Here is a 25,858-nt window from a genome sequence, read left to right on the forward strand (position 1 = left end):
AGAATACATGGGTGGTTGACACAAGTGATAACGTATCAAGCTTGTGTCCCATAAATTCTCACCCTAAACAAAACCCTCAAAACCTTTAAGACTACATTGTGAATGTTGATTAAGTTAGAAGGAACAAAGCTATATTTTTAGAGTCCTAAACATTTTCCTACAAGAAAACAAACTAGCCAATACAAAACTTTTTCCTAAATGGAAACCCTATTTATGATAAGAAACTCGGGGCAAATAATGTTAAACAAATCTCCCTCTTGGCTTGAATTTCCGACAAAATAGATTTGTCCACCTTCTTCACATAATTTTCAACAGTTTGTTTCTCCTCTCCCTAATCTTCTTCACCAAATTTATGTCTCAATACGGAGAACCTCTCTGAAACAATTTCTTCAGCAAAAATCTTCATTATTGTCTAAAGGCTGTGGCTAGAACTATATCCATCAAGATGAACACCTCTTTCTATCTGGTTCAATCGTCAATTATTGAACCATCACTAAACCTGGCTCTATGATTGAATCTTGCCCTGATGTCACTTATTAGGACCAAAAATAATTAAGTGTAATGTGGAAGCTAGCAAAGCAAGCCTCAAAAAATCATGAGTAAGAAGACAGACGAGAAATATATCAAAAGACACAAAGATTTAACGTGGTTTGGTCAATTCGACCTACATTCACAAAAGAGATGAGCAATCCACTATAAATATGAGAGTACAAAATATAAAGGAAAATAACCTCAACCAATTCACTCAATATACATAGGAGGTCCACACAAGTGATAACTTATCATACTTGTGTCCCACAATTTCTCCCCCTAAGCAAAACTCTGACTACATTGTTAATGTTGATTAAGTTAAAAGATACAATGTTATATTTATAGAGTCCTAAACCTTTTTCAAAAAGAAAAGGACTGGTCAATTCAAAACTTTTTTCTAAAATGAGAACCTATTTATTGTAAGAAACTCGTAAAAATAATACACAACAGATTCTCCCACTGAAGGGTTGGTGTTGGTGTCACTCACGAAGGGTTATGATCATGACAACTATATAGAAGCTACATAAAGGGACAAAATAGTCAAAACACACAAAAACAAGAAAATGACCAAGATGGTCATTACACTTCTAAAGCTTACATGTATTGTAGTAATTCATAACTCATCAATATTATTTTCTTCTTCTTTTGTTTTACACATTTGAAATGAATGTGTAATGACACTTCCACTTATAATTGTAATATGACAAAGAACAAATATAATGACCAAAAAAACTATATTCCGAATCGATTAGCCAAATGTAAACTGCTACTTTTTGAAATATATTTTTTTTCAAAACCACACATTTCTACTTAGGAAGGTTTTTCTAATCTGGCCAGATAGTTTATCAATATAAAAAATTATAGCAATAACATATCTCATGATCTTAATATTTTATAAGTCAAAGGAAGGGAATATATCATCCTTCAAACATATTAAATTTTCTAAGTTCAAATCTCCAAAAAAAAAATAAATAACAACTTTGAAACTAAAACATCACATTTTTAATCAAAGCAACCCAATGCTGCTTTGATATGTAAAACTGTAGAGCTCAAAAGGTTAAGAACTGAAGTCACTGCCTCCATACGTTGGTCTTGGGAGATTGGATTATTATTAGTACAAATCAATTTTTGAAAAGCCACTGTCAAGATAGAACCATCTTTTTCACTTCCATTATTGCCCCTCTCCGAGGCAAGGCGGCCATCGGGACTTATGATGATACCTAAGGGAAAAATGTCAACTTTTGTGGCATCACCTTCATTGGTAATTGAAGTGACTATTGGTAAATCTATGGGTCCATAGATTAAAAATGCTCCCATTTCATCGATGCTTGACTCTTCAAGAAGTAACATGTTGTTCTCTTTTAGCATATGAGACTGCATATATATGTTAGAACAATTTAAGAAGTATTAGTATAAGCACTAAAAATATTAAGAATTACTCCCTCCGTCCCATTTTACGTGGTACCATTTCCTTTTTGGTCAATCCCCAAAAGAATATTACATTTCTTCATATAGTAAATATTTAAACGTACAATTTCTCTTTTACCCTTGTTTATCCTACTTAATTTAAATAGATCTAATACATTTATAAAGAGAGAGAAAAATGTGTTCACTTTTGAAGGACAATTTGATAAACAATTTTAAGTCTTCATTTATTTCTTAAACTCCGTGCCGGATCAAATGGTGTCATATAAAATGGGACGAAGGAAGTAGTATGATAATTGTCCCTCAATAATAAAAAATATTGTTTTTTATCCCATCTAACAACATATTATCAAATAATCTTATTATCTATAACATATTTAGCTACAGGTCATCAACTACTATTTTATCATAACATTCACCTAAAAGATAGAAAACACATGAGCAATTATTAATTCAGAAAATAGCAACCTATAAATATGACAATACCTGAATGATTGTAATATCGTTTCCGGGTAGAGTTCCAGTTAGTACTCGAACTAACTCAGTCACATTATTTCCTTCAGCAAAAACATCCCACTATAAAAACAAAATCAAAATGAAACAATTTACAAACTCATAATTCAATCGACAAAAATTAATTCATGAGATGAATATTGTAAGACTATAATTAAATAAAATAAAACTGCACAATTAATGCCAAGAGCTGAACATACAGATAAAATAACATAGGAGTCCAATATAAGTAGATCGGACAAATTCAGGATTTAAACTTAGTAGTTTAAAATCTATAGATACTAAACTCATTCTAGTTTTAAAATTATGAGTCCCAAATCTTATATATGTTGAAATTTTTGCGAATTTCACATGAAAAATCCTTATAAGAATTGAAAAAAGTTAATCTAATAGGGTACATTTATGTTTAGTTAAAAACAAGTTATACATGAATTAATAATGCAAAAAATATTTCTATTAAAAGTTTGGTTCATTGAATTAAAATTGAATATACAACATAAAAATGCATACCGGCAGACTTCTCTATATCAAATATATTTCACTATAACATCTAACTTTCATTGGAACTAATATCAATATCATATGACATTAACATGTTATCTATAACATCATTTCGATTCAACAACACAAAAATATATGAATTATCCACGTCACAGAGAAGTTCGATAAATACCTGATATCTAGTCTTGTCATCTTTGAGGAAATTAAAAATAGTTTTGAATGCAAAAGGAAACCATAGGGATGTAGCGGCAGTGGCAATGAAGCCTTTTGATTGGGTAGTTTCTTCATTTTCTCTAATAGAAACCCTATATGTATTATTCAACTTTGATGAAGTTGAAAAATCTAATTTTTGTGTCATGCTTAGGATTTCACAAAAACTCTTCACCATCCTTTGAGATATCTGCTTAACATTTTGCAGTCCTTCTGAAATATCATTAACCACTAAAAATTAAAAAATAAACAAAAAGAAAAATAAATATTGACTTGCCAAAATAGGATGTGTGTGATGTGATGGAACTCGTACATTTCAGAGAGTATTTGACATATTCTTATCTTATTTTGTAAATTAAAATTTTAAAACCTGAAAATACAAAGAATGGAAAATAAAATCGAACCTTCTTTGAGACCATGCCTAGTAGGACATAATGCATCCACTGGAAAATTATACCTTTCACACATCCTTTGAAGTGTAACAATCCATCTTTTAGCTCCATATGTTTGACGACCAAACAACAAGTCTCTAAAGATATGATTAACCTGATTTTTTTCATCTACTTGAACATGTTCAATCCACGTAACCTACAAAAGAAAAAAGCATATTAAAAAAGCTATAAAAACAATCTTGATAATTGGAAACATTTTCAATAAGAATCTATGTTGCAAATTCAATGCTTTTTAGTATTGAATCACACAATGTGAGGATTATTCAAGATATAAGGATACAACTATTCAGTATATATTTAGTAACATTTGAACATTTAGGGCATCAACTGTCACGACTCAAAAAAAAAACGCGATGACACTTGTATTATTCCACCACGACAAGTCAGCGTAAAATTCAAAATATAACAACAAATGTGGAAGCAAAGAAAAAAAATGAAGTCTAACACAATCAGATTACGTGGAAAAAAAAGGCAACACATCTTAAGACGTCAAATCCATGAAATACCTCTGAATTTGAAGTCGACGACTCTCCTAGATAAAATTCAACATTTTAGGGCTGATAAAACTGACGAAATTCCATTCAAAAACTCAAAAGTTAGATTGCTACAAGAAAACATTTAACACAAGGATCCAAAACTAAATATTTAGAGTGTGAACAATATAACACAAGGATCTAAAATTGATTAAATCGAGAATAAAGATAGTTTGATTCTTATACAATATTAAAAGATATGTATCCATACTTATAAAATTTTACCTATGTAACACTCTTTGGAATATAAACTACACGTGAATAGTGATATATGTTAGGTTTGAGTTGTTTAACAATCTCTTGCAAAAATGTAAAGTAAATCTCTGCAGTGCCCGTGTGATATGGGCCCTCATCGAGACCACACATAGCAAAATATTAGTGTTTTCAAGCTATTGTGAGAGGAAGTGATTCTTACCAGACTCGTGTGATCACCCATATCTTGAATTATACATCCAGAAGGAAACTTCCAAGCATAAGAAGGTGCACCAGTTTGAATCTCTTTAAATAAATCATATGAAACATCCACCATTATCCATGTTGTATGATCAAGTTGTTTACAACAACGTATGAAGAAAAATTCTCTAGCGTCTACTAGAGGAGACAAAATATGCAACTTTTCATACATCTGTTTTCAAGAATCAAGAAAAAATTAGATTATTTTTTATGAAGAAACTTTAATATATATTTAATTTTTAAGAAAAAAATATTAAATATGAATTAATATTTACCAATTGAATTGAAATTCCCATATCCCCAGAATCAAGAAAATCAAGAATCCTTGCTTCTGTGACTATAGTAGGAAACATGTTCATCCATTTGATCTGCATATACAAAATCAATTAGAATATGATTAATGTTTAAACAATAATAATCATGCATAAAAACATTTCATATAATTAGAGTCGGCTTTATAAATATTCATTGTACATGTTTGTTTCATTTAAACTCATCTTACTTGTGAACAAAACTATTATAATATGAAAATGTTTAAGAAACTTACCGGATCAAGAAATATTTGGATCAACTCAATTGCAGTCATTGGTACAACTCCACAATCCCTTGATGATTCAATTCGAGCAGTTGATGATTTATATGATCGATTTGGGTTTGGAAATGCTTTGTCATAGTACTCGCGATGAATAAGCCAACTCTCATCAGTTGATGATTTTACCCAACATGGATTATCCAAATGAAAAAGTCCACACATTTCAATCATAGCAGGAACAACTACATAAGAAAAAATTGATTGCTCCCCATTATCGCGATGAAAACTAAACTTTTTTCGTGTTAATGGGGAAATTATTGGAATATTATTAATATTTATTGAATGTGCTCGAACATTATCAGTAGAATTATTATTATTTTCTTGATTTATAGGAGGAGGATATCCAATGGAAGAGCCACTTATAATTTGTCTCAATAAACTTTCATCAGCTGGTGGTGTCAAATTTGAATCCGTCACAACAGACTTTCCACGGGTACTTGATATGATTTTTGATAATCTTGCGGTCTGCAAAAAAAACAAAATTGTCAAGTCACATTACATGTTATATATATAATATGTAATCATTATTAATAGACATAATTTTGAGTACCTAAAAATAAAGGATAGAGTAAATAACTTATTGTCGGTGTATATAATTTAAATTTTTTTCATTCAATTAGTTTACTATGAGATGAAGGTGATCTCTCTTGTCTAGGGCAGGTGCAAGTCATAGGCACCGCGCAGAAACGAATACATGATTTAAGTGGAGTAACAAATAAAGGGGAATATGGCAATAAAAGAAATAGTAACACCAAGGAGAAGATAGACAGAGATCAAAAAAAGTGTTATCAAGTGGTGAACTTGGATTGTATCATGTATATAAAAGTAAATGAAGAAGAGGATATAAAATTTTGAGTCACATTGTCATGATTTTTATTGAAAAATATATAAAGTTATCCACCTCATCCGAGTATAGGTGGGGGATAGTGTAAAGGGTAGGCTTGTTAGATATAGATTCCTAGTATGTCTAAACTATGTAAAAGGTTAAGTTGTGATGTCTAAGAACACTACTTCTCCTAGGTTCCGTCGCTATTTTTAGTTTCTTATATATTCATTATTATAATACATATATTACACTCTGAATAAAGAACTCTTTCATTGTATGGTATCTGAGCCTTTTGGTTAAACAACCATTTTTTTTTCTCATTCTGAAAAATAAAAAAATATGTAATAGGTTAAGTTGTGATGTCTAAGGACACTACTTCTCGTAGGTTTCGCCGCTATTTTTGGTTTCTTATATATTCATTATTGTAGTACATATTTTACACAATGACTAAAGAACTCTTTCAGATAGATGGTGTTTATGTGAAGTGTGGGTGATTAAGCAGTACAGAGTTTTGAAATCTTGGAGTAGGTTGTATCGTATAAATTTAGTTGTAGGCTTGGAGCAAGTTGTTGGATTTAGGAACAACAATGAATTTTTGTTTTCAACAAGGAAGAATGATCTGGTTTCTTCTGACCAAATAGTGGACGAAAAGATACGAGACTTGGTATTCAAGGAAACACTCAGACGTTTTATGTTCAAATTTACATGGAATCACTTATTTTGCTCATAGGGAACAATGTCATTTCGAGTGGGTTCTTGGGAGGAACGAAAGGTTTATGGACTTAATGAGTAGCGTGGACTACAAAATTTATCGATACAATAAAGAAGAATCTGATCAGTAGGTAAGGTATTTCATCAAAGTTCATGGATGTTTCAAGGTATTGAAAGTGAAAGATGTTTTTATCAAATTTGATAAAACATCTTCACTTTTCAATACCTTCAAACATTCATGAACTTCGATGAAATACCTTACCTACTATCAAATTCTTCTTTATTGTATCGATAAATTTTGTAGTCTTGCTACTCATCAAGTCCATAAACCTCCCGTTCCTCCCAAGAACCCACTCGGAACAACATTGTTCCCTTTAAGAAAAATAAGTGATTCGTGTCATTCTGAACATAAACCGACCAAGTGTTTCCTTGAATACCAAGACTCGTATTTCGTCCACTATTTGGGTCATAAGAAACCAGATCATTCATCTTAGTTGAAAACAAAACATCACCATTGTTCCTAAATCCAACAACTTGCTCCTAGCCAGCAACTAAATTTATATGATACAACTACTCCAAGATTCCAAAACCTTGTACTGCTTCATCATGACCCATACTTCACATAAAACACTATCTATCCCCCACCTTGTCATGATTTTTATTGAACTCCGCTAACCTCGCCCAAGCCCCACATTCCAACACCCTTCTTGAAAGGCGTTACGTCGTTACTTGTAATAAAGAGAACTATTTGTTGTTTCAAGACTCTAAAAATCAACCCTTTTCCATACATTAGAATTGAATTTCCCTTTCAAATGCCAACGAGGGTATTTAACAATTTTGGCTTTAAGCTACCAAAGTACTTGACCTTCCCTAGCTCCATCACTTCATATGCATAATCTAAGAATTGACATATGAGGCGACTCAGGCTTAATCAAAAGTGAAGGTAAGGTTATAAACTTATGAATAGAAGGGTTCACGGAACAAGACTCTGCAATTGACCACACAAATTGTCAAACAAACACACTATGCCTTAATAATAATAGTACTTTTTTTTTAAATAGCCTTTTTAAGATGCAAATAATATTGTTGGAATAATGATCCGAAGTGGGAGAAGGAATCCTAAATTGTTTAGGATTTGTTGTTTAGTATTTCTTTAATTCATGTCTAGTTGAGATTCGTTTATTCTAGTTCATATGGGAATAAGTTTTCTAATCCTAGTTTGATTTGATTTCTAACTATTATGAATAGGGATATTACTAGTTATTTTCTATAGAAAGAAATACAGAGAAAGAGAAAGAAATATAGAGGAACAGAAAAAACTTGTAGTAAGATTCAAGATCTTTTGAGATTATGAATAAAATATTTTCTTCAAAATAGTATTAGAGCTTCTACAATCCTAATAATTATTTTTGAAGAGAATCCATTATCGGTGGACGACTATGACTCATAAATGTCGTCCGCTTGCCAATGTTTATGTTAACAAAGACTAGACTAATGATATACGCATGCTCGGGGAAGGAGTTAGAAAAAGATTGTAAGTTTAAAGAGGTACAACCAAACATGACACAAGAGAAGAAGCTCTTCTCTAATTAAAAGTTGGAGGAAGGTAAAAAATAATTGTTGATGCGAGGTGTATCAACACTTGGAAGTTGAAGAGAAGTGTCCCAACACAACCAAGAAAAAAAATGTGAGTTTGGAGAAAAAATGCACTTGGAAGTTGGAGAGAAAGTATTCCGACGTAACAAAGAAAAAAAAATTAGTGGTAATTGAAGAGAAGTATTTCAATAATTGAAGGTTCAAGAGAAGTGTTTCAATAATTGAAGATTGAAGAGAAGAGAAGTTTTTCACTTCAACAACGGCAACAAGAATAAAAATGAAGATTCGAGAGAAGTGCTCCAATACTACTACTATGACTACAACAACAACAAAAAAATGCAACAGTATACAACTTTGAATTACAGAAGAATGTTGGAATAGTAGTTCAAAGTTCTAGAAATCTTAAGTTGTTTAGAATTTGGTATTTAGTATTTTTTCAATGTATTCCTAGTTAGGATTTGTTTGTCCTAGTTCAGATTGAAATGATTTTCTTAATCCTAGTTTAGTTTGGTTTCTTATTATTTTAAATAAGAATGTTGCTAATTATTTTCAATAGAAAGAAATATATAGAGAGAAAGAAATATGAAGAAATAGAGAGAAAGTGTAGTAAGATTGAAAGTACTATTGATTACTTGATGAATAAAATATTTTCCTTCAAAGTGGTTGGTATAATTCTTTTAAAAAATTATATTGAGATGCAAAGTTTTTTCTTCTTCTTTTTATATGGAAATAATTACATTTTCTATATATAATACTCTAATGGTTTCAATCTATTTATCTTATTTTGATTTTATACAAAATTTGAAGTTTAATGAGAAAAAGAAAATTGAATCAGGTAGTATTAATTAAACTTAAGATTGAAATAGACTATACATCATCTTTTTAAGAATATATACCTATAAATTATAATAATCTTATTATAGCTAAAAATGGGGTCCCTCGAATTTGAATCATGCTATGTAGTAGATCTATATTTTAAAAAAAAAGGTCATCAACAAGAATGGGATATCAAGCCTAAAAGAAATAGAAGCAGATACAAGTCCAAACCAACTGTAAAGGGGAGGAAAACAAATCCTAACAACTATTATTTATTTTCAAGGAAAATAAATAAAATAAAACGCAAAAAAAAAAAAGATTTACCTGCTCTCTCAACCATTGATTTTCCATTTTCATTTTTTGGAAATGAAGTGCCCTTTCTTCTTTTCCAATGGGTAGATCATCACATTGTGGGCACATAGCATTTTCCAATTTCTCTTTCATGCTCTTATTGTCACAACGAAGTCTTTCATTTTCTATTTGAAGAGATTCGTTATCTGATCTCTCATTCATTATCTGAAGAAATATATATATTAAAAAATTAATCATATAAAAATATAGATAAATAATATCAGATGTCATAAGCTAATTAAATGTATAAAGAGATTTAAATTAATAGTTCTTGTGTTAATTTCATTTTCCGTCCCAAGAATTTCGATACATTTTTATCTTGGTTCTTGTGGTATTTCAAGAATAACATTTTACTTTATTACAATTTATTGAAATGTATGATTTATGGTCCTTTTATGGAAAATGTATGTTGTATGAATGACTTTCAAAACCTTATCATTATCAAATATGGAGTAACAATATAATGCATGCTTAACATAACAATTGGGTAATTATGTGATTCAGCAATTAATAATTATGATAAATTTGTCAATATTCACAAGCAAATAAATCAGAAGTGCACATGTTAATTAATTGAAGGTGTATGTACTTAGTTATATATGACAAGAATCAACACTAGAATTTAATTACATTTGGTATTTACTTAGTTATATATATGACAAGAATCAACACTATAATGTAATTACATTTGAAGAAACTAAGAGTGATATCAATATATGCATATTTTAGATGTATGAAAAATATTTTGTCCCTCCATCTTTGTTTAAAAGTTCAAATTTTCGTTCTAATTTTGAACAACATACATTTCCTTCCTCATGTGCAATATACATTTTGAAGGATTAATTTTTGCATGGGTGAAAAACTTATTCCATTGAAATATAATTTATCCAACTCGCAATCGCTTCAATTTGGATGAATTTGATTAGGCCTATTTTAACGAAAATCAATTTGGGCGAAACTCAAAATGCATGTCTAAAAATTGTTTGATATAGAAAAAAAAATGTAGCTCAAATTGATTTATAAAAGAAGTTATTAAAAATAATTTTGTTTGGTAATCTTGATTTGGGAAATTGGATTGTGGTCCATTCTAAGTGCAGCTCAAACCAAACAAACTATTAACCTATTCGTTTATTTGTTCAAATCATTTTGACTGGCCTAAACCTAATTTGATCCGCCATTTAATATGCGTAGATTTTTTTCATTAATCCAAAAAGGGAAATCATTAATTCCTAATTATAAAATCATATTTTCTTTGACTAAATTCTCAAACCTAATGGAAATACAAAAAAAAAAATTGTACACTTAGGGGGAAAATAAAAAAATGAGAGGAAGTGAATGTACGAATTAATTGTATAGGAAAAAATATTGTAATTTAACAAAATTTAGAGAAGCAAATTTGGGAACTAAAACAAGAGATTCAGTGGCCTGCCATGGGTCGAGACTACTTTTAACTAGTCATTTTCCTTGTTTTTTTAATAATATATTAAAAAAGGAATATTAATTCACTATTATAATAATAATAAGAAGAAGAAGAATAATTATAATTATTATTATTATTATTATTAATAATAATAATAATAATAATAATAATAATAATAATAATAACAATAAACAATCAATTAAGTATAATTACAATTATAGTAAAAAGACCAATAAATTAAAATACCTTTGTTTGAGTTATTTTGTTTTGAAACCAAAACTTGATCCCTTTAGGGTCAAGCCCTACTTCTCTACTCAATTGTTCTCGTTGGTCCTCATCTGGATGGTCACATTTCTTGAAGAATCTTCATTTCAAAATTCACACACAAAAAAAAAAAGAAATCAATTCCTATTGATCAAAATTTTTAAAACAGTAAACCTAAAAATAAAAAGAAGAATTTTTTTAATCTATTATAGCAGATGTGTTATACTAGTAAGTATTTCTCTATCATTAATCGGAATTTTCAAGTTCGAGTGTTAGAACTAAAGTCATCCTTGATAGAGAATGTTTTACCCCTAAAACGGGATATAATTTGCAATGTAAATTTGGGTAATTAAGCTAGTCCCTAGAGAGGGTACTAGCTGACCGAGGACATTGAAGAGTGGTATGTATCCTTAAACAAAGGCTTGATGTTCGCGACTTGGGATCGGAGTTGTTAGGTTTGGCCAAGAGTGTTTTATTTTCAAAAGTGAGATTTTTGCGAATATGAATTTATCGTGTTCTAAAGTGGGACTTTTCAATATAAATTTATATTAATTAGTTGAGCCCTAAAGTAGAATAGTTTAATGTGAATCTGGATTAGTGAAATCATAAGTGAAATTTTTGACGCGAATCTATATTAGCTAATTCTAATAAAAAGGTATTAAACACCAAGAGAAAGATTGTGTGTAAATATGAGAAATACATTAAAATTAAAGAAACTCATCTCCTTTTGTTAAAGTTATTAATGAATAATCAAGAACAACTAGTTCGTTTATAAAAGATGTATATACATGGTAGATCTTATCATCCAAAAAAGACCTATATTTATCAATAGTCTTAAGCAAAAAAAAAAAACAAAAAGCAAAACATGAAATAAAAGAAAATTAAATTTGAATTATTAAGAAAAGTGTGCACACACACATACACATTGATAATATTTGATCATACAACTAATGGATTTTGATTTTATCACTCATGCCTCTTAGGAAAATAGCATAATATCTTTAGAAAAATAAAATAAAAAATAAAAAAGAAGTAAGAGAATTGAACATCAAGATTATTTTTTGTAATAAAATTATTCTTACTCTTCAAGCTGTTGAATTTGTTCCACGGAGTATCTTGGGACTTGTGTTGTCCCTTCTGATTTTTTTTTGGAGGTTGATTCTCCCGAATCTGTCATTTTTCATTACTAATTTTTTGTTCAATAAAACAAAAGAAAACACGCACAAAAAAAAGTTTTAATATGTTTATCTATTGTTACCAATCAATTTATATAAGAACAAACCAAAATAAATCCAAGAGAAAAAGATATATATAAGAGAGATTCTTACACACCTTTTAATTGATGAATAGAGATAGAGAAATATGTCATAAGTTCATGGTAAATGATCTATTTATATAGTAAAAAACAAGTTGGACTTGACATATGATTGACACATTGAATCTGATCTGGCAAAAAATTAAGGATAAAAATTTAGAGAATACAAATGTGAACACAAAATAAGAATTGTGATATGTTTTAATTTGTTTTTGTCTTTTGCAAAATATTTGATTTGAGATTAATATATATGATTTGCTATTGATATATTGTCTATGTAAATTGTATCATAGGCTAAATTTCGTAAATAGAAATATAGTTATGGCTTTTTGAGTCATATATTAAATTTCATAAATGGAAATATAATTATGACTTTTTGAGTCATATGCTAGATTTCATAAATGGAAATATAATTATGACTTTTTGAGTCATATGCTAGATTTCATAAATGGAATATAATTGTGACTTTTTGAGTCATAGGTCAAATTTCATAAATAGATATACAAATATGACTTTTTGAGTCATAGGTAAATTTATCACAAATAAATATTTTATTAATAGAGGATCATATATAACAAAAACTCTTCATATTTATTTATTTATTTATCTCACTATAATAAAAGGAGAAACATAATTTATTTATTGTTGACTTTTTTAATTTAAATTAATTATTCTATTGTAAAAATATATCACTTCATTTACACAATAAACTAAGTAAATTGTTCGTGCTTCGCACGGTATTGAACTATTTTATTAGGCTTACATATTATCATTCCGTAATATTTGTATTTTCAATACATAATTGGCAAAAATATATTATCTTAAGGCAAAGCGATTCTCCGAAATCTTAAAGTGATATATTCTTTTTAAAATTTCATAAAAAAATTATGAGTCATAGATTAATTTTAAGTATTAGAAAGAAGTCTAAGAAAATCTCCCTCGAAATAGTTGGTAAGATGTAATGAAAAATTTTAAATTCTAAGAAGTCATAAAGAACAATATTAGAAGTTAAAAAAGAGACCAGAAAACGTTGAAAAACAACACTCTCAAGTTTAGTGGAACATCACGTCCATACAAGATCATAATTAATTAGATTCAAATGGACGATCTTGGACTCCTTTTTATGAACCTCAATCAATCTCTTTTTTATTATTGTATGCAATATCAAGTATATGCTAAAAATGACCCTAAAATTGTTATTATCATAATTTTTTTGGCATTTTCTCAAAATAGTCATTAATATTTTTAAGGTTTCATATCACCGTCCCAACTTATTTGTATTAAAACATAATTATTGTTATAGTTATAGTATGTAGTTATAAAAAATAAATGCAATTATCAACCAAGTAGTAGGTGACATCTGAATGTTCACAACGGGATATACTAAACCAAATTTTAACACATGACATATTAAAATCTCACAACATAAATTTGTGAGCACTTGAACACATAAATATCCAAAAATAATAATAAAGACGGCCTCACTTTCCTAACAATCAAAAAGAAAAATGCATGTGCTTAATATATTTTTCAAAAAGATAATTTTTCGGGTAGTATCCAAGTTTACTGTTCACAAATTTAATTGAAAGAAGCCAGAAAGAGGTATTACTTCTTTATCAAAAATTAAAAAATTATCAAAAGAATGAATTATAACTACAAAAAAATAATTTTTAATGATAATTAATAGATTAATTATCATTAAATATGTATTTCCAGAGGCAATTGGTACTCTGTATAAGTGTCCCTAAAGTCTATAAGAACATTGAATTCAATAACAATTAATTAATGTCGTTAAAGGTTGTAGAACTTTTTGTAAATGTGCATATTTATTGCCAATAAAAATATTTTTGTTGTAGTGTATTTTGGAGATTGTTAGTTTCACGAAACTTGATCTCTTTTTTAATAATAGAAGAGAAGAAGAAGTTTGAAAAATTAGTTAACTTGCAATAAAAGATGTGGACAAATTGTCTCTATACAAATGTTCTAAAAATAGTGCAATATCATACAAATGTTTGTATCTAAGAAAAAACAATCAAAATAATATACTAATTGTGGCGAGCAAGAGAGCAATTATTTTGGTTCTTTTAACAAACTTCATCGTTGGTTCCGTATTAGTTATCAAATATTTATTGTTGTGTGCTATCAAATATAGCACAATCCCACAAAGAATTTTCCCAAAAGTACATGAACAAACCTTGTAAAAGGGGACAAAAGAGAAGATAAACTTTCGATCCTCCTCATTGAAATTTTAAAGATACTTCAAAAAAAGTCACCATAATAGCAAAAAAGGAAGTGGCAATAGATACATGAATCACTATTTTTTAGCAAAAAATTCAACTTCATGAAATAGGAGCAAGAAAACTTTAAGAAATGAAACACTTTATACAAAACATAATTAATGTATTTGAATTCAAAATAATAATAATAATATTGAAAGAAATAAAAGATTTGTTTACTTAAGAACCAAATATAATGAATTCAACCATTTCAACAACGTTATGAATTGTACACTAAGAGGTCCAAGAGTCGTAATGTCACATTGCAATTGAAATCAATTTGCTTTGTTTATATGAAGAGCCTTGTAGAAAGGGACAAAAGAGAAGATCAATTTTCACTCATCCTTGCTGGCACTTTAACAGATTAAAAAAAAATTCACCAAAATAGTATAAAAAAATTATCATAGTTAGATGAATCACTGTGACTTATAGTAAAGATTAAGCTCCATGAAAACTTTCAAGAATGAAACAAACTTCATAAAAAATCAGATTATGTATTTGAATTTGACTACCCTATAGTGGGAAACCCCCCCTATAAATTACAGTGGCAAAAAATTCCTCTATTTATAGACAACATAGGGTAGTGTGAACAGATATTTATTGTGTCTTATCGGAAAGTTACAAAACTTCAGAAAGGTCACAACCTTTCATAAAAATCATAATTTTTCATAAAATTCGCAACTCTTCATAAAAGTTGCAACTTTTCAAAAAAGTTACAACTTTTCAAAAAAGTTACAACTTTTCATAAAAGTCACAACTTTTCATAAAAGTCACAACTTTTCATGAAAAGAGAAGGCTAGTTTTGAAAATAAATAAACTTAAAGGGAATTCTTGTTTCTGGTGGCGCCACATAGGCAGACCTAAGGTTCTCTTTTATATAAATATATGATAATTTATTAATATAGGAAAATTTATATTTAAAAAAAAACTCTATATATTCTTTTTCTATTTGTTTATTTCACTTTTAACCATGAAACCATAATATTTTTTTTTTTTACATTTTAAGTATTTTTATTTTTATTTTTTAATGTATTCAGTAGAAGTTACTACCCATGACTTGCTCCTCTTTAATTTTTACTTTTAATAATATTCATAACTCTCATAATTTTTATGGCCATAACCTCCAAATTAAATTTGTATGTTTATGATGTCTTATGGTATTCCTTTTTTTTTTTTTTGCCAATAAATTCATATTAGTTTCATGAAGATTCACATTCACAATTATCTTTTTTCTGTTCATCATATTGATTTGGTTTGTAACAAAAAAGAAGTACATGAAGGTAAGAAATATATCATTGCAAACTTTTCTTTTTTACTTCCTCTATTTTTGTCTATATAAATTCGTATTTGGTTTGTGAATGAAAATAACATGAACAAAAAAAAGTATATAAAGTTAATAAATATATCATTCTCAAGTTCTTATTTTTTCATTTCCTTTATTTTATCTATATAACTTCATATTTATTTTCATGAAGATCCACATACAAAATTATAATTGCTCTTCTTTATCATACTTGTTCGTGAATTAACTAACATGTAACAAAAAAAGTATATGAAGGTAATATATATATTATTCTAAAGTCTTTCTTTTTATTTTTATGTACTTATGTTGTCTTAATATTTTTTCTTTATGCTTGTATTATCATTTATTAAGTAAGTATGATTAAAAAAAAATATGTGTAACTCTTAACAATGTGTTGTGCGTATGCAATGACTCTTTCTAATAGTTAGTATTCCAGATATAATATAGTTTGATTATAATATTTGTTACATTTCAAGAAATAATTATTATTTAGTATTGTTAGTACTATTGAAAAGATAATATACAACTATATTATATATAGTTATATATAGTTCTTTCTTTTGACATATTATTTTTAATTGGTATATGATTTTTTTATTCAGTTGGTTGCTATAATGAAGAGTTTGACATATAGATCAAACCATGATGGTGGATCTCTTTGCAAAGGAAGATGGTAGAAGGACATAATTAGAGATTATTTTTTCACTTTGAATTATATTAGCAACTTAGTTACTTTTGCTAGAGTTTATTAAATTTTAATTTATATGTCAATGCTAATCATTTGATCCTTTAGTATTCTATTTTCTCTTTGTTATGAAGAAAAAATAATATAATTATTTCATTTTAACAACAACAAAAAATTTATGATGATTAGGAGTTTCATTTTTATTATTATCATAAAAAAGTGATAGAAAAATAAAATATTATTTTCATGATCTCATTTTTTGCGTATGTAACAACCTGTCACCGTTCTTTTTGTTTTGAAATGTATTTATAAAGAGGTGCTTAAAAGTCCCGTAAATCGCTTCATAAAAATGTGTAACAAAGTTCCAGAATCTGCAAATTCGCTACAGGAGAATTCTGGAAATTTTGGGTGTCAAAAACATAAAAAATAAAAATAGGTGAGGTCTGTAGGGATCTAACCCAGGACCTCACTAACACATGCTAAAAAAAAAAAGAAAAGGTGCCAGGCGGGGTTCGAACTGGGGGCTGGGACCAGCGAATTTCGCTAAAAGGAAAAAATGGGGCTGGGGGGAATCGAACCCTCGCCCCTGTCTTTCGCGAGGAAAAAGGAAAAGAAAAGGGGGCTGGGGGGATCGAACTCGCGATCCCCAGCTATGCGCAAAAAAAAACGTGAGGTGTGAGAATCGATCCCACGACCTCAAGGCGGAAGGAAAGGGGGCGAAATCATTAGTAAAGGAAGTGAGGCTGTGGGGATTCGATCTCACAACCTCACTGCCACTCGCCCTTATTAAATAAAATTAAAGATGGAGGGGCTGTGGGGGTTCGAACCCACCACCTCACAGCCTCCTCCTCCTCAGCGAAAAAGATAGAAAAATAAGGGGGGGTCGTGGGGGTTCGAACCCACAACCTCCCTATGGTAATGAATTTAAATCCTAAAAATCAAAGGGGTTGTGGGGACTCGAACATCCATCCCTTCGGTTAATTAATAGTAAAAATTAAATAGAAAATTTATCCCTTCATGTAAATATTGAGATTTAAATTAGAATTCTAATTAAAATAGAAAATTAATTCTTTCATGTAAATATTAAGATTTAAATTAGAATTCTAATTAAAATACAAAATTAATTCTTTCATGTAAATATTGAGATTTAAATTAGAATTCTAATTAAAATAGAAAATTAATTCTTTCATGTAAATATTGAGATTTAAATTAGAATCCTAATTAAAATAGAAAATTAATTATTTCATGAAAATGTTGGGATTTAATTTACAGTTCTAATGTTATGAATATTAGAAATAAAATCAACGAAAATTATATATGATATTCAAGTGATTCAAAATTTGGATTTTCGTGCCCAAACCTCCATATTGATACATAAGTCATAAGTGAGTACAATATTCAAGAATAATGCCATCTACTTAGATAAAAAAATCAAGATCTTGGCATATATGCAAGATACATAAGTCTTACAATCCATAATCTTATGAAAGTAGGACTCACTTAGCGAACTATGAATGAAGCCCCATTGCTTGTATGTATAGACACATAAGTCTAACATACGTTCAAAAAAATTAAGTGAACCTAAGATGAACGTAAGGAAATGATGAATCTTACGAGGGTTAAGTACGAGTTTAAGATATACTAAATGGCCAAGTGCATTGGCATATGATGAGATGAATTATGAAATGAAGAAATGAACATTCACGTAATAAGAGGTGAGTAACTATGAAAAATAAAGGTGCTAATAATGAAGAATGTGGTGACAACATGATGTGAGGCTAATGTATATGATGAGAGCAATCTCAAATGAGCCTAAGTAAATGTTACCAATACGTACTCACCAATGAGAGTGTAAGATAATGAAGAGACCAGTCTCTGTGAACACTAATGAAAAATATTGAGTTTAAAATACTTAATACTAATGATGAGATGAGAAATCATCTATTGAGCTATGATGTCCTCATACTAGAAGGCAGATTCCATGATGTATGAGTTGAATGTAATGGAACTTTATACTGAGCACCGATAGGCTAGCTATGAGCGGTGATGCCTTCTTTCGGGAAGGGTGGAGGTTCACGTAACTCTCATGAGATGAGACTGTCTGGCTTGCCGGGTATGGGTCTTCATACATCTCCTAGTCTTTGAACCTATATTTCCACTATAGAGATCTGGCGGGGTTAAATTCCCATACACGCTAGCATGTTATTGAGTCACTTTTGCCGGTGATTCCACCTCTTTTCGGTGTGAGGGAGACACTGGATTTCATGATGCTCACATGATCTATGTCAGTTAAAGTTAAAGTTCCCAATGAATGAATGAGGCCAGCCTCAAATCAATCATATAAAGAAATGAATGATACCGAAGGTGTTAAGATAGGATAATCAAGAGGTGAGCTAGATTCAGGCAATGACATTAGGTTATTCCTGATCATTGCACTGCAAACCCGTTGAAAGTCTTAAACTACATCTTAGATATAGCTAATGTTCACACTGGCCTATGAATGAACTGAAATGAGGTACGTATGAATGAATGAAACAGACTCTGTGTTTGCTAAAGAAGGCTCCCTAGTTGAGGTACCATATGTTGAGCCCTCATTTTGGAAATTCTTAAGGTCAAGTCCATGATAACAAGGTCTCATGGCATATGAACGAATAATATGAAAGAAGCTATGTGTTATATGTTATGTGCTATATGAAGATATTATGTGTTGTGTGTCATACGATACCTATAATGATGCATGTCACTCATGGCATAACTTTCCCAATCTCAATTTGGCAAGTGCACTGACTTGACTTCCAAAATTCATGTTGTTAGGAAAGAGCTATTCTTTCTCATGCATGTCCCTGGTGTGTGCTTGCATATACCCATACTTAGTACAAGTGTGTATTTATTCCATATATACATCTACTTTTAGGTGTAGGCACATGTGGACGGTAGAGCTACATGTTCGTTGTTGCAGCTATCCGGACGTCAGCATTCATCCGGAGTTTGGTAGGTCCTCATGCTTTCGAGGATGCTACTGTTTTACATTCTAGCGTAGTTTTAGAGTTGAGCTAGTGGAGCATGTTCCACTAACGTTTCTTTCTTGTTTTTGTCCAGACTTTGTATTGGTGCTATTTTGGCCGATATACAATTAATACTTAATGAATTATTTCTTTCAGTTGCTTATCTCTTAAATGTTAGATGGTTGATGATGAACGATTACGAAATATAAAGAATGTTTAGCAAGTATGATTAAAGAATCAAAAATTTCAAATTTTTCGCTAAAATTAACCTATGTAAAGTAAGAATGACGTAAGTAGGCTTGTTTGCGACCTCTAAGAGGTCAACGACGCCGGTCTCGTCTGGGGTCTAGATTCTGGTCGTGACATACAAGGAAAAAAGGGAATGCATAATATGCTTCGTATGGCTTCCCCTGAGCGTTTCTGGTAATTTTCATCATTTATTTGTTATTTTATTAATTTTAAGTTTGGATATATGAGATTTTTCTTCATCTTGATATTTATGCGAAGAAGCCTTTGGCGTCTCCACTGTCAATTTCCCGTTTACTTAGATGGAACACGACAAAGAGTGATAACGTTGTCGAAGGTGATATATTAATGTATACAAAGGTATAAACTTATTTTGTCATATAACAATATTTATAAATTAGTGAAGGTCTTGTACTAATTATATTTTTTTGTTAGGTTGTGCATCCATCCCTAGTACCTAGTATCTGTGAGAAGAAACAAAATAATATGGCAACATTAAAGCCATAAATGAACGAAGTGAAGGACACACTTATTAATGCCTTAAAGGCTAGTTTGAAAGGTCATTGTCCTCACTTTTGTAGTAGGCCATGTGGAGGATGAGTATTCAAATGAACACATTCTTAATTAACTTGGGGAGAATTCTATACCAAGTACTTCTAAATATGGAAGCCTGGGTGAACGTTTTGCATCCTTCGAACAATCAATGGTGGAAATCATTGCTTTTGTACGAGAGGAGAAGTTGAAAAGAACTGAAAAGAAAAACAAAGGTAGATAAATTTATGTACTTATTAATTGTGTAATATAATGTATTTTTATTAATTCTTAGCCACTGATTTTGCAGTCGATGATGACAACTTTTCATCACCAATAGTGGATGACAACATCCTTCCATTAACTATAGTGGATGATGGTCTTGTTGCAGTGATGCATACTTTGCTGAAGAAGTTGATGAAGAGGAGACGAAAGAACAAGAGAAACAACAGAAGAGACTATGGAAGAGAACAATAAAGAAAAAAAAAGGAGAAACTAGAAGAAAATGAAGCAAATGGAGAAGAAGAGAAAGAACAACAAGAGGAGAAGATAACAGAGAATGAAGAAGATCAAAAGCTTGAAGAAGAAGGGATGGCCACTGAAGTTGAAATGGACGTGATGAGTATTGTGATAGAGATAATTGGTCAGGTTGGTGGTGAGAAAGGGCAGTTGTGATTTTTGGGATGGTTATTCGATGGTATTTTAAGACAATTTGTGAAGTTGTTCATTTTTTAAGACAATTAGTTTTTGTGATAGTTGGGTTGTTCCTTGGTTTGAACACATTTTTATATGATTTTTTAAGACAATATGTTTTTGACGAGTTGGTTTTTAAGAACATGGTTCAAGTGGTCTGTTGTTTTGTTGTTTTTGACGACAAAAATATACATCTGACAATACATATTATATTATGAAGGGTTTTAAATTTCTTATTAATCTATGTCTTAATAAACTTGTATGTCTAATACTATAAATTATTATCACAATATTATAAATCAAAAATAAAAGATATAACAGTTCAACAAATAGAGAGAAATACTTTATTTATTCATCACTACATTTCTGTTACTCATTTGTTAAAAATTTCCAAAAAGTAAACACAAAAAATAAATCACATAGTATAGCTTTTAGGCGTTTTCTTTTTCTTCTGCCAAAGTCAACCTTTTATTTAGTTACTCTCTATCTGTTTCAGCATCTTTTAGCAACACTTTTAAGTGATTCATCTGCTTTTCAACCTCTTTTAAGAAAGTCATAAGCATATTCCTATGTTCTTCGAATTTCTGTAACTTTGTTAATAACTCAAATTTGGCAACGCCTTGAAAATTTGATGGGCTATTCGTTGATGATTCATTTTCATGCCACCTAAAAATGGGCATATGCCAACTGCACAATTAAAGAATTGCCGACGTTGATTTGTATCGGTGTGTGACGTCCTCAACGTAGTTGGTTTACCACAATGACAATTGTAAGACTTTTTTGTTTTGGATGTTTGAGACATTGTAAAAATGAAGGTTTTTGAGTTGTTTATGAGGTATTGCCGTTGAAAAAGTGAAATTTGAACTATTGTTACCGTTGTGGAATGTGTATATGAAAATATGTACTGGTTGTCAAAATATATAAACCTCTCAAACTATCGATGCATATCTATGTGTGTGGTGTGTGTAAGATCAATGACATTTACATTCTGACATTAGTAAGGTATATTCGGGTTTATGTCTATGTTATGCATTATCGATACTGCACGTAGTGGGATATGACAGTTATATATAGACCAAAAGCACTAGGATTTAAAAAAGACAACAATTAATTAATAATAAATTATATTTTTAAAATTTATCCAATTAAATAAGTTTAAACAAGTCATATGATCATGTAAGAATCCACATAAATTGGGTGTGGTGATTAGAGATATATGAAGAAGAAGTGTGGTTATACAAATAACACTCTTAGAACATTGTTTGAGAAAATATAAATATGTTGTAATTCGCCTGGTTAACGTTTTCCTTATATAAGTCGAATTCGGTCTGGAGCAAACATGTCGCGTAACCTGTTTCCTTCATATGTTCCTCTATTTGTCAATTATCAAAATCTTTGTTGATCTAATAGTACTAGCACAATTCATGTGTTTTCCACTCTAGTAGATTCAAGTAGTGAATGAATCTCACATGATGGACGACGTGGTGTGAGACCCATTGTGATGATGTTCGACAAGATGCGTCTCAGAACATAATTACTATCGGGTGTGACCAAGCTTGTGGCGCATCAGATCCCAAATTCGTCCACCAACTTAGTAATAGGACCCAACATGATTTTTTTACTTCGTTTTTCAAATTAAACTAGAACATCGCTGCACGCTCTGCGCTCCTTCCTCTTCTCTACTCTCCTCACCTCAAGTCAAGTTTACTCTACTTATTTCAAAGTTATTCGACGATATGTGAATGAATTCTTCATAATATGCACATGAGGTTCTTCTGGGAAGGGAAGAAGCTTGCAAACATTGGGTTTCTTGGACCAATAAGTGGTTACCCAAAGAAGAAGGGGAATTCGGTTTTAGATATTTTATTTGTTGTGAACTAACCATTATTTGGTAAGCTCTAGTAGATTATTAGGACCAAAAGGTCTCCATGGACAAACTATATGTGGAACAAGTACTGTAAAACAGCCCAATGTAATTGAATGGGGGAAAGGATCATAGCTCTGGAAACATATGCGAGAGGCTAGGAATATATCATTTGGATTATTACGTATATGTTTTGCCTTTGTCTAAAATTGTTAGATTTTGGATTATTACGTATATGTTTTGCCTTTGTCTAAAATTGTTAGATTTTTGGTCCTGGGTAGCCCATGTTGATTATGTCTATTGGATTTCTCGTAAAATTTGAAGCACTTGAGTGGTTTAAATAATATATGAATAAAGTTGAAAAACTAATTAGATATAAGTATAAAGACTTTAAAAATCGATAGAAGACGTGATTATTTATCAAAACTATTTGAAGAATTATGTACGAAAATGAATACTATCAAACAATTATCTATCCCTTGTATACCTCCATAAAATGGTGTAGTTAAAAGGAGTAGAATATTGTTGAATATGACTGAAAATTTTGTCTATCTCTTCCTAGGTAGATGCATCAGGTATTGCATCCTACATATTAAATAAAAAACCTTATAGATCAGTATCTTTCACTACTTATGAATTTTGGACTGGTCATATAACAAAGTTGAATGGTTTACCATCTTGGGATTGTCGGCACATATGATCATCTTGGTAAGTTTGGTTAACTAATTTTAAATAAAAGAAATATATCTTTATAAGATACGCTGAACAATTTAAAGAGTGAATAGGAAGATGGAAGTACAACTGAAACTGAATCAAGAGATGTTAGATTTTTAGAAAGTTATTTTCCCCAAAAGAGTGAATAAAATATAATGAGCCTCTTTAAGAAATATTGAATTTAGAAGATGAGATAACTACTAACATTAACATTCATAAAATTTCCATTTATGTGACACTAATTGCTAGTTATAGTTTCATATTATTACAAATACATGAAATACTACAACCATCTTAAATTTGGAATAATTTACTAATTTCAAAATGCATACTACACGTATTAGAATTTAGAAGCAAACATGCATGGGAGATGACATAACAACAATCAACTAATTAAAAATTGATGATACAAATGTAGAATTTTCTAACGCGTATATTTCAATTTCACTTTAAATTCATATCGATTAAATACAAAAAATTACAGCATAACCAATGCATATGTTATTCATACAAAAAAACTAAGAAATTGATAATTGAAACAACCATTTCAATATCATTTCATAATTTATTCCTAGGACTATTTCTTGTTGTATGGATAACTCAACGACCCTCTCATAAACTCAACTTCTTGGACTGGACAGCGTAAACTAGTAGTCCTCGTCATATTCATCCCTCTGCAAGTGAGAAGAATATATTAATCTTGACCGATCTAGTTCTTTTAAATAAATTACTACTCAAAATTACAAAAAGAATAATCGATTTTGTTGTTAAAGAACACATAATATATATTACCTCCTCGCGAGTAAAAGTGAGGCCAATTTTGACGGATCCACAATTTTCATCATCCTTGTAAAGGTCATACATGGTTGCTTCAACTTCTCCTTCGCGAAACACTTCTTCTAATTGAAGTCTGTGTTGATAATGCAATACCGAAAAGAACCATGTATTAGAGACTATATATTATTTACATAATATAAAGTTAATGTTCGTAGTTGAGAAGGGAAATAGAGAGATTATTAACGTTGTTTCTCCTATGAAATCATCATCTTCAATCGTATTTTCATCCATAATCTTGATGTGAACCTCGTCACAACCGCGAGAAACAGTGAATAAGAAGGACTCATTCCACTCAGGATCCTCTCCTTCACCTATAAGATATGAATTTAGTTAATAGATCATATGATGAATTGACAATCATAAAAAACTTATGTTGTTAAAGGCCGTTTTGTTACTGGTTAAAACTATGTAGGTACCACTAACCTGATGCAGTACTAGTTTTCTTCTCTTCAGTATGGCAAGTAATGATCGCATATGGATTCATATCAGCTGTTGTAAATATAACCAAAAAAAATTGAATTAGTTGATCGATTCATTTGATTGTTAGAATTAACAAGCGGATTCAGAACTTGAAATTTTTGTATTTGTATTTTAATTATATGTTGTGCATATTTGTATGATCCAAATCAATAACATGTTGAAAGTTAGATCACATAATCTACTTCATATTAGAATATCATATATAAACACGATCACAAATATAATATGAAATAGAATAAATTAAAGAAAATGTGTTGGTGAGGAAAATACTGAGCCAATTTTGATCTTCAAGGCCTCTTGCATATCCAATATAAACTTCAAGTTGTCCATAAGGCATCTTTCAATTCAAAGTAGAATAAGACAATAGGAAGAAAGTAAAATAGATTTCAATATAATTCTTTTTTATTGTTTTGATTTATGAGTTTTAGATCTGCTTAATTTATAGTTTTACTAGATCAATCACAAAAACACACATGTTCACTATGATCCGATAATATTTGGAGAACAACCAACTTGATGAATATAGAACACTAATTTTTTTTCCCTTTTAATGATATTAATAAATGGAAAGTAGTAGTGGTTATCCTCAAAAATCAACTTACTCTTCAAAAAAAATTTCTTCTGTGTTTTTAATATTTTTATTGAATATTCAATTACAAATTAGTTATTCATATAGTAAGTAAAAAATTACTTTTTCGACATGTTCGTTGCACGT

General features: G+C 29.9%; 2 protein-coding genes across 2 annotated transcripts; both read right to left on the reverse strand.

Annotated features, from left to right (window-relative positions):
* Window positions 1-1,533: 1,533 nt before the first annotated feature.
* LOC107032733 (homeobox-leucine zipper protein HDG8-like) lies at window positions 1,534-12,371 on the reverse strand. The gene is made up of 10 exons (XM_015234304.1): window positions 12,277-12,371; window positions 11,177-11,294; window positions 9,484-9,675; window positions 5,166-5,675; window positions 4,894-4,986; window positions 4,581-4,790; window positions 3,585-3,768; window positions 3,143-3,411; window positions 2,443-2,532; window positions 1,534-1,905 (listed from the first exon to the last, which is right to left on the reverse strand). Exons 1-10 carry the CDS (start codon window positions 12,369-12,371, stop codon window positions 1,534-1,536), a joined length of 2,133 nt encoding a protein of 710 aa, XP_015089790.1.
* An 11,870-nt stretch (window positions 12,372-24,241) lies between these two features.
* Window positions 24,242-25,539, reverse strand: LOC107002048 (elicitor-responsive protein 3-like). The gene is made up of 5 exons (XM_015199975.2): window positions 25,414-25,539; window positions 25,087-25,152; window positions 24,848-24,974; window positions 24,619-24,736; window positions 24,242-24,500 (listed from the first exon to the last, which is right to left on the reverse strand). The coding sequence occupies exons 1-5, from the start codon at window positions 25,478-25,480 to the stop codon at window positions 24,474-24,476; spliced, it is 405 nt and encodes a 134-aa protein (XP_015055461.1). The 5' UTR covers window positions 25,481-25,539; the 3' UTR covers window positions 24,242-24,473.
* Window positions 25,540-25,858: the final 319 nt, after the last annotated feature.

This window comes from Solanum pennellii, chromosome 10 (assembly GCF_001406875.1).
Source record: "Solanum pennellii chromosome 10, SPENNV200".
Classification (NCBI taxonomy): Eukaryota; Viridiplantae; Streptophyta; class Magnoliopsida; order Solanales; family Solanaceae; genus Solanum; species Solanum pennellii.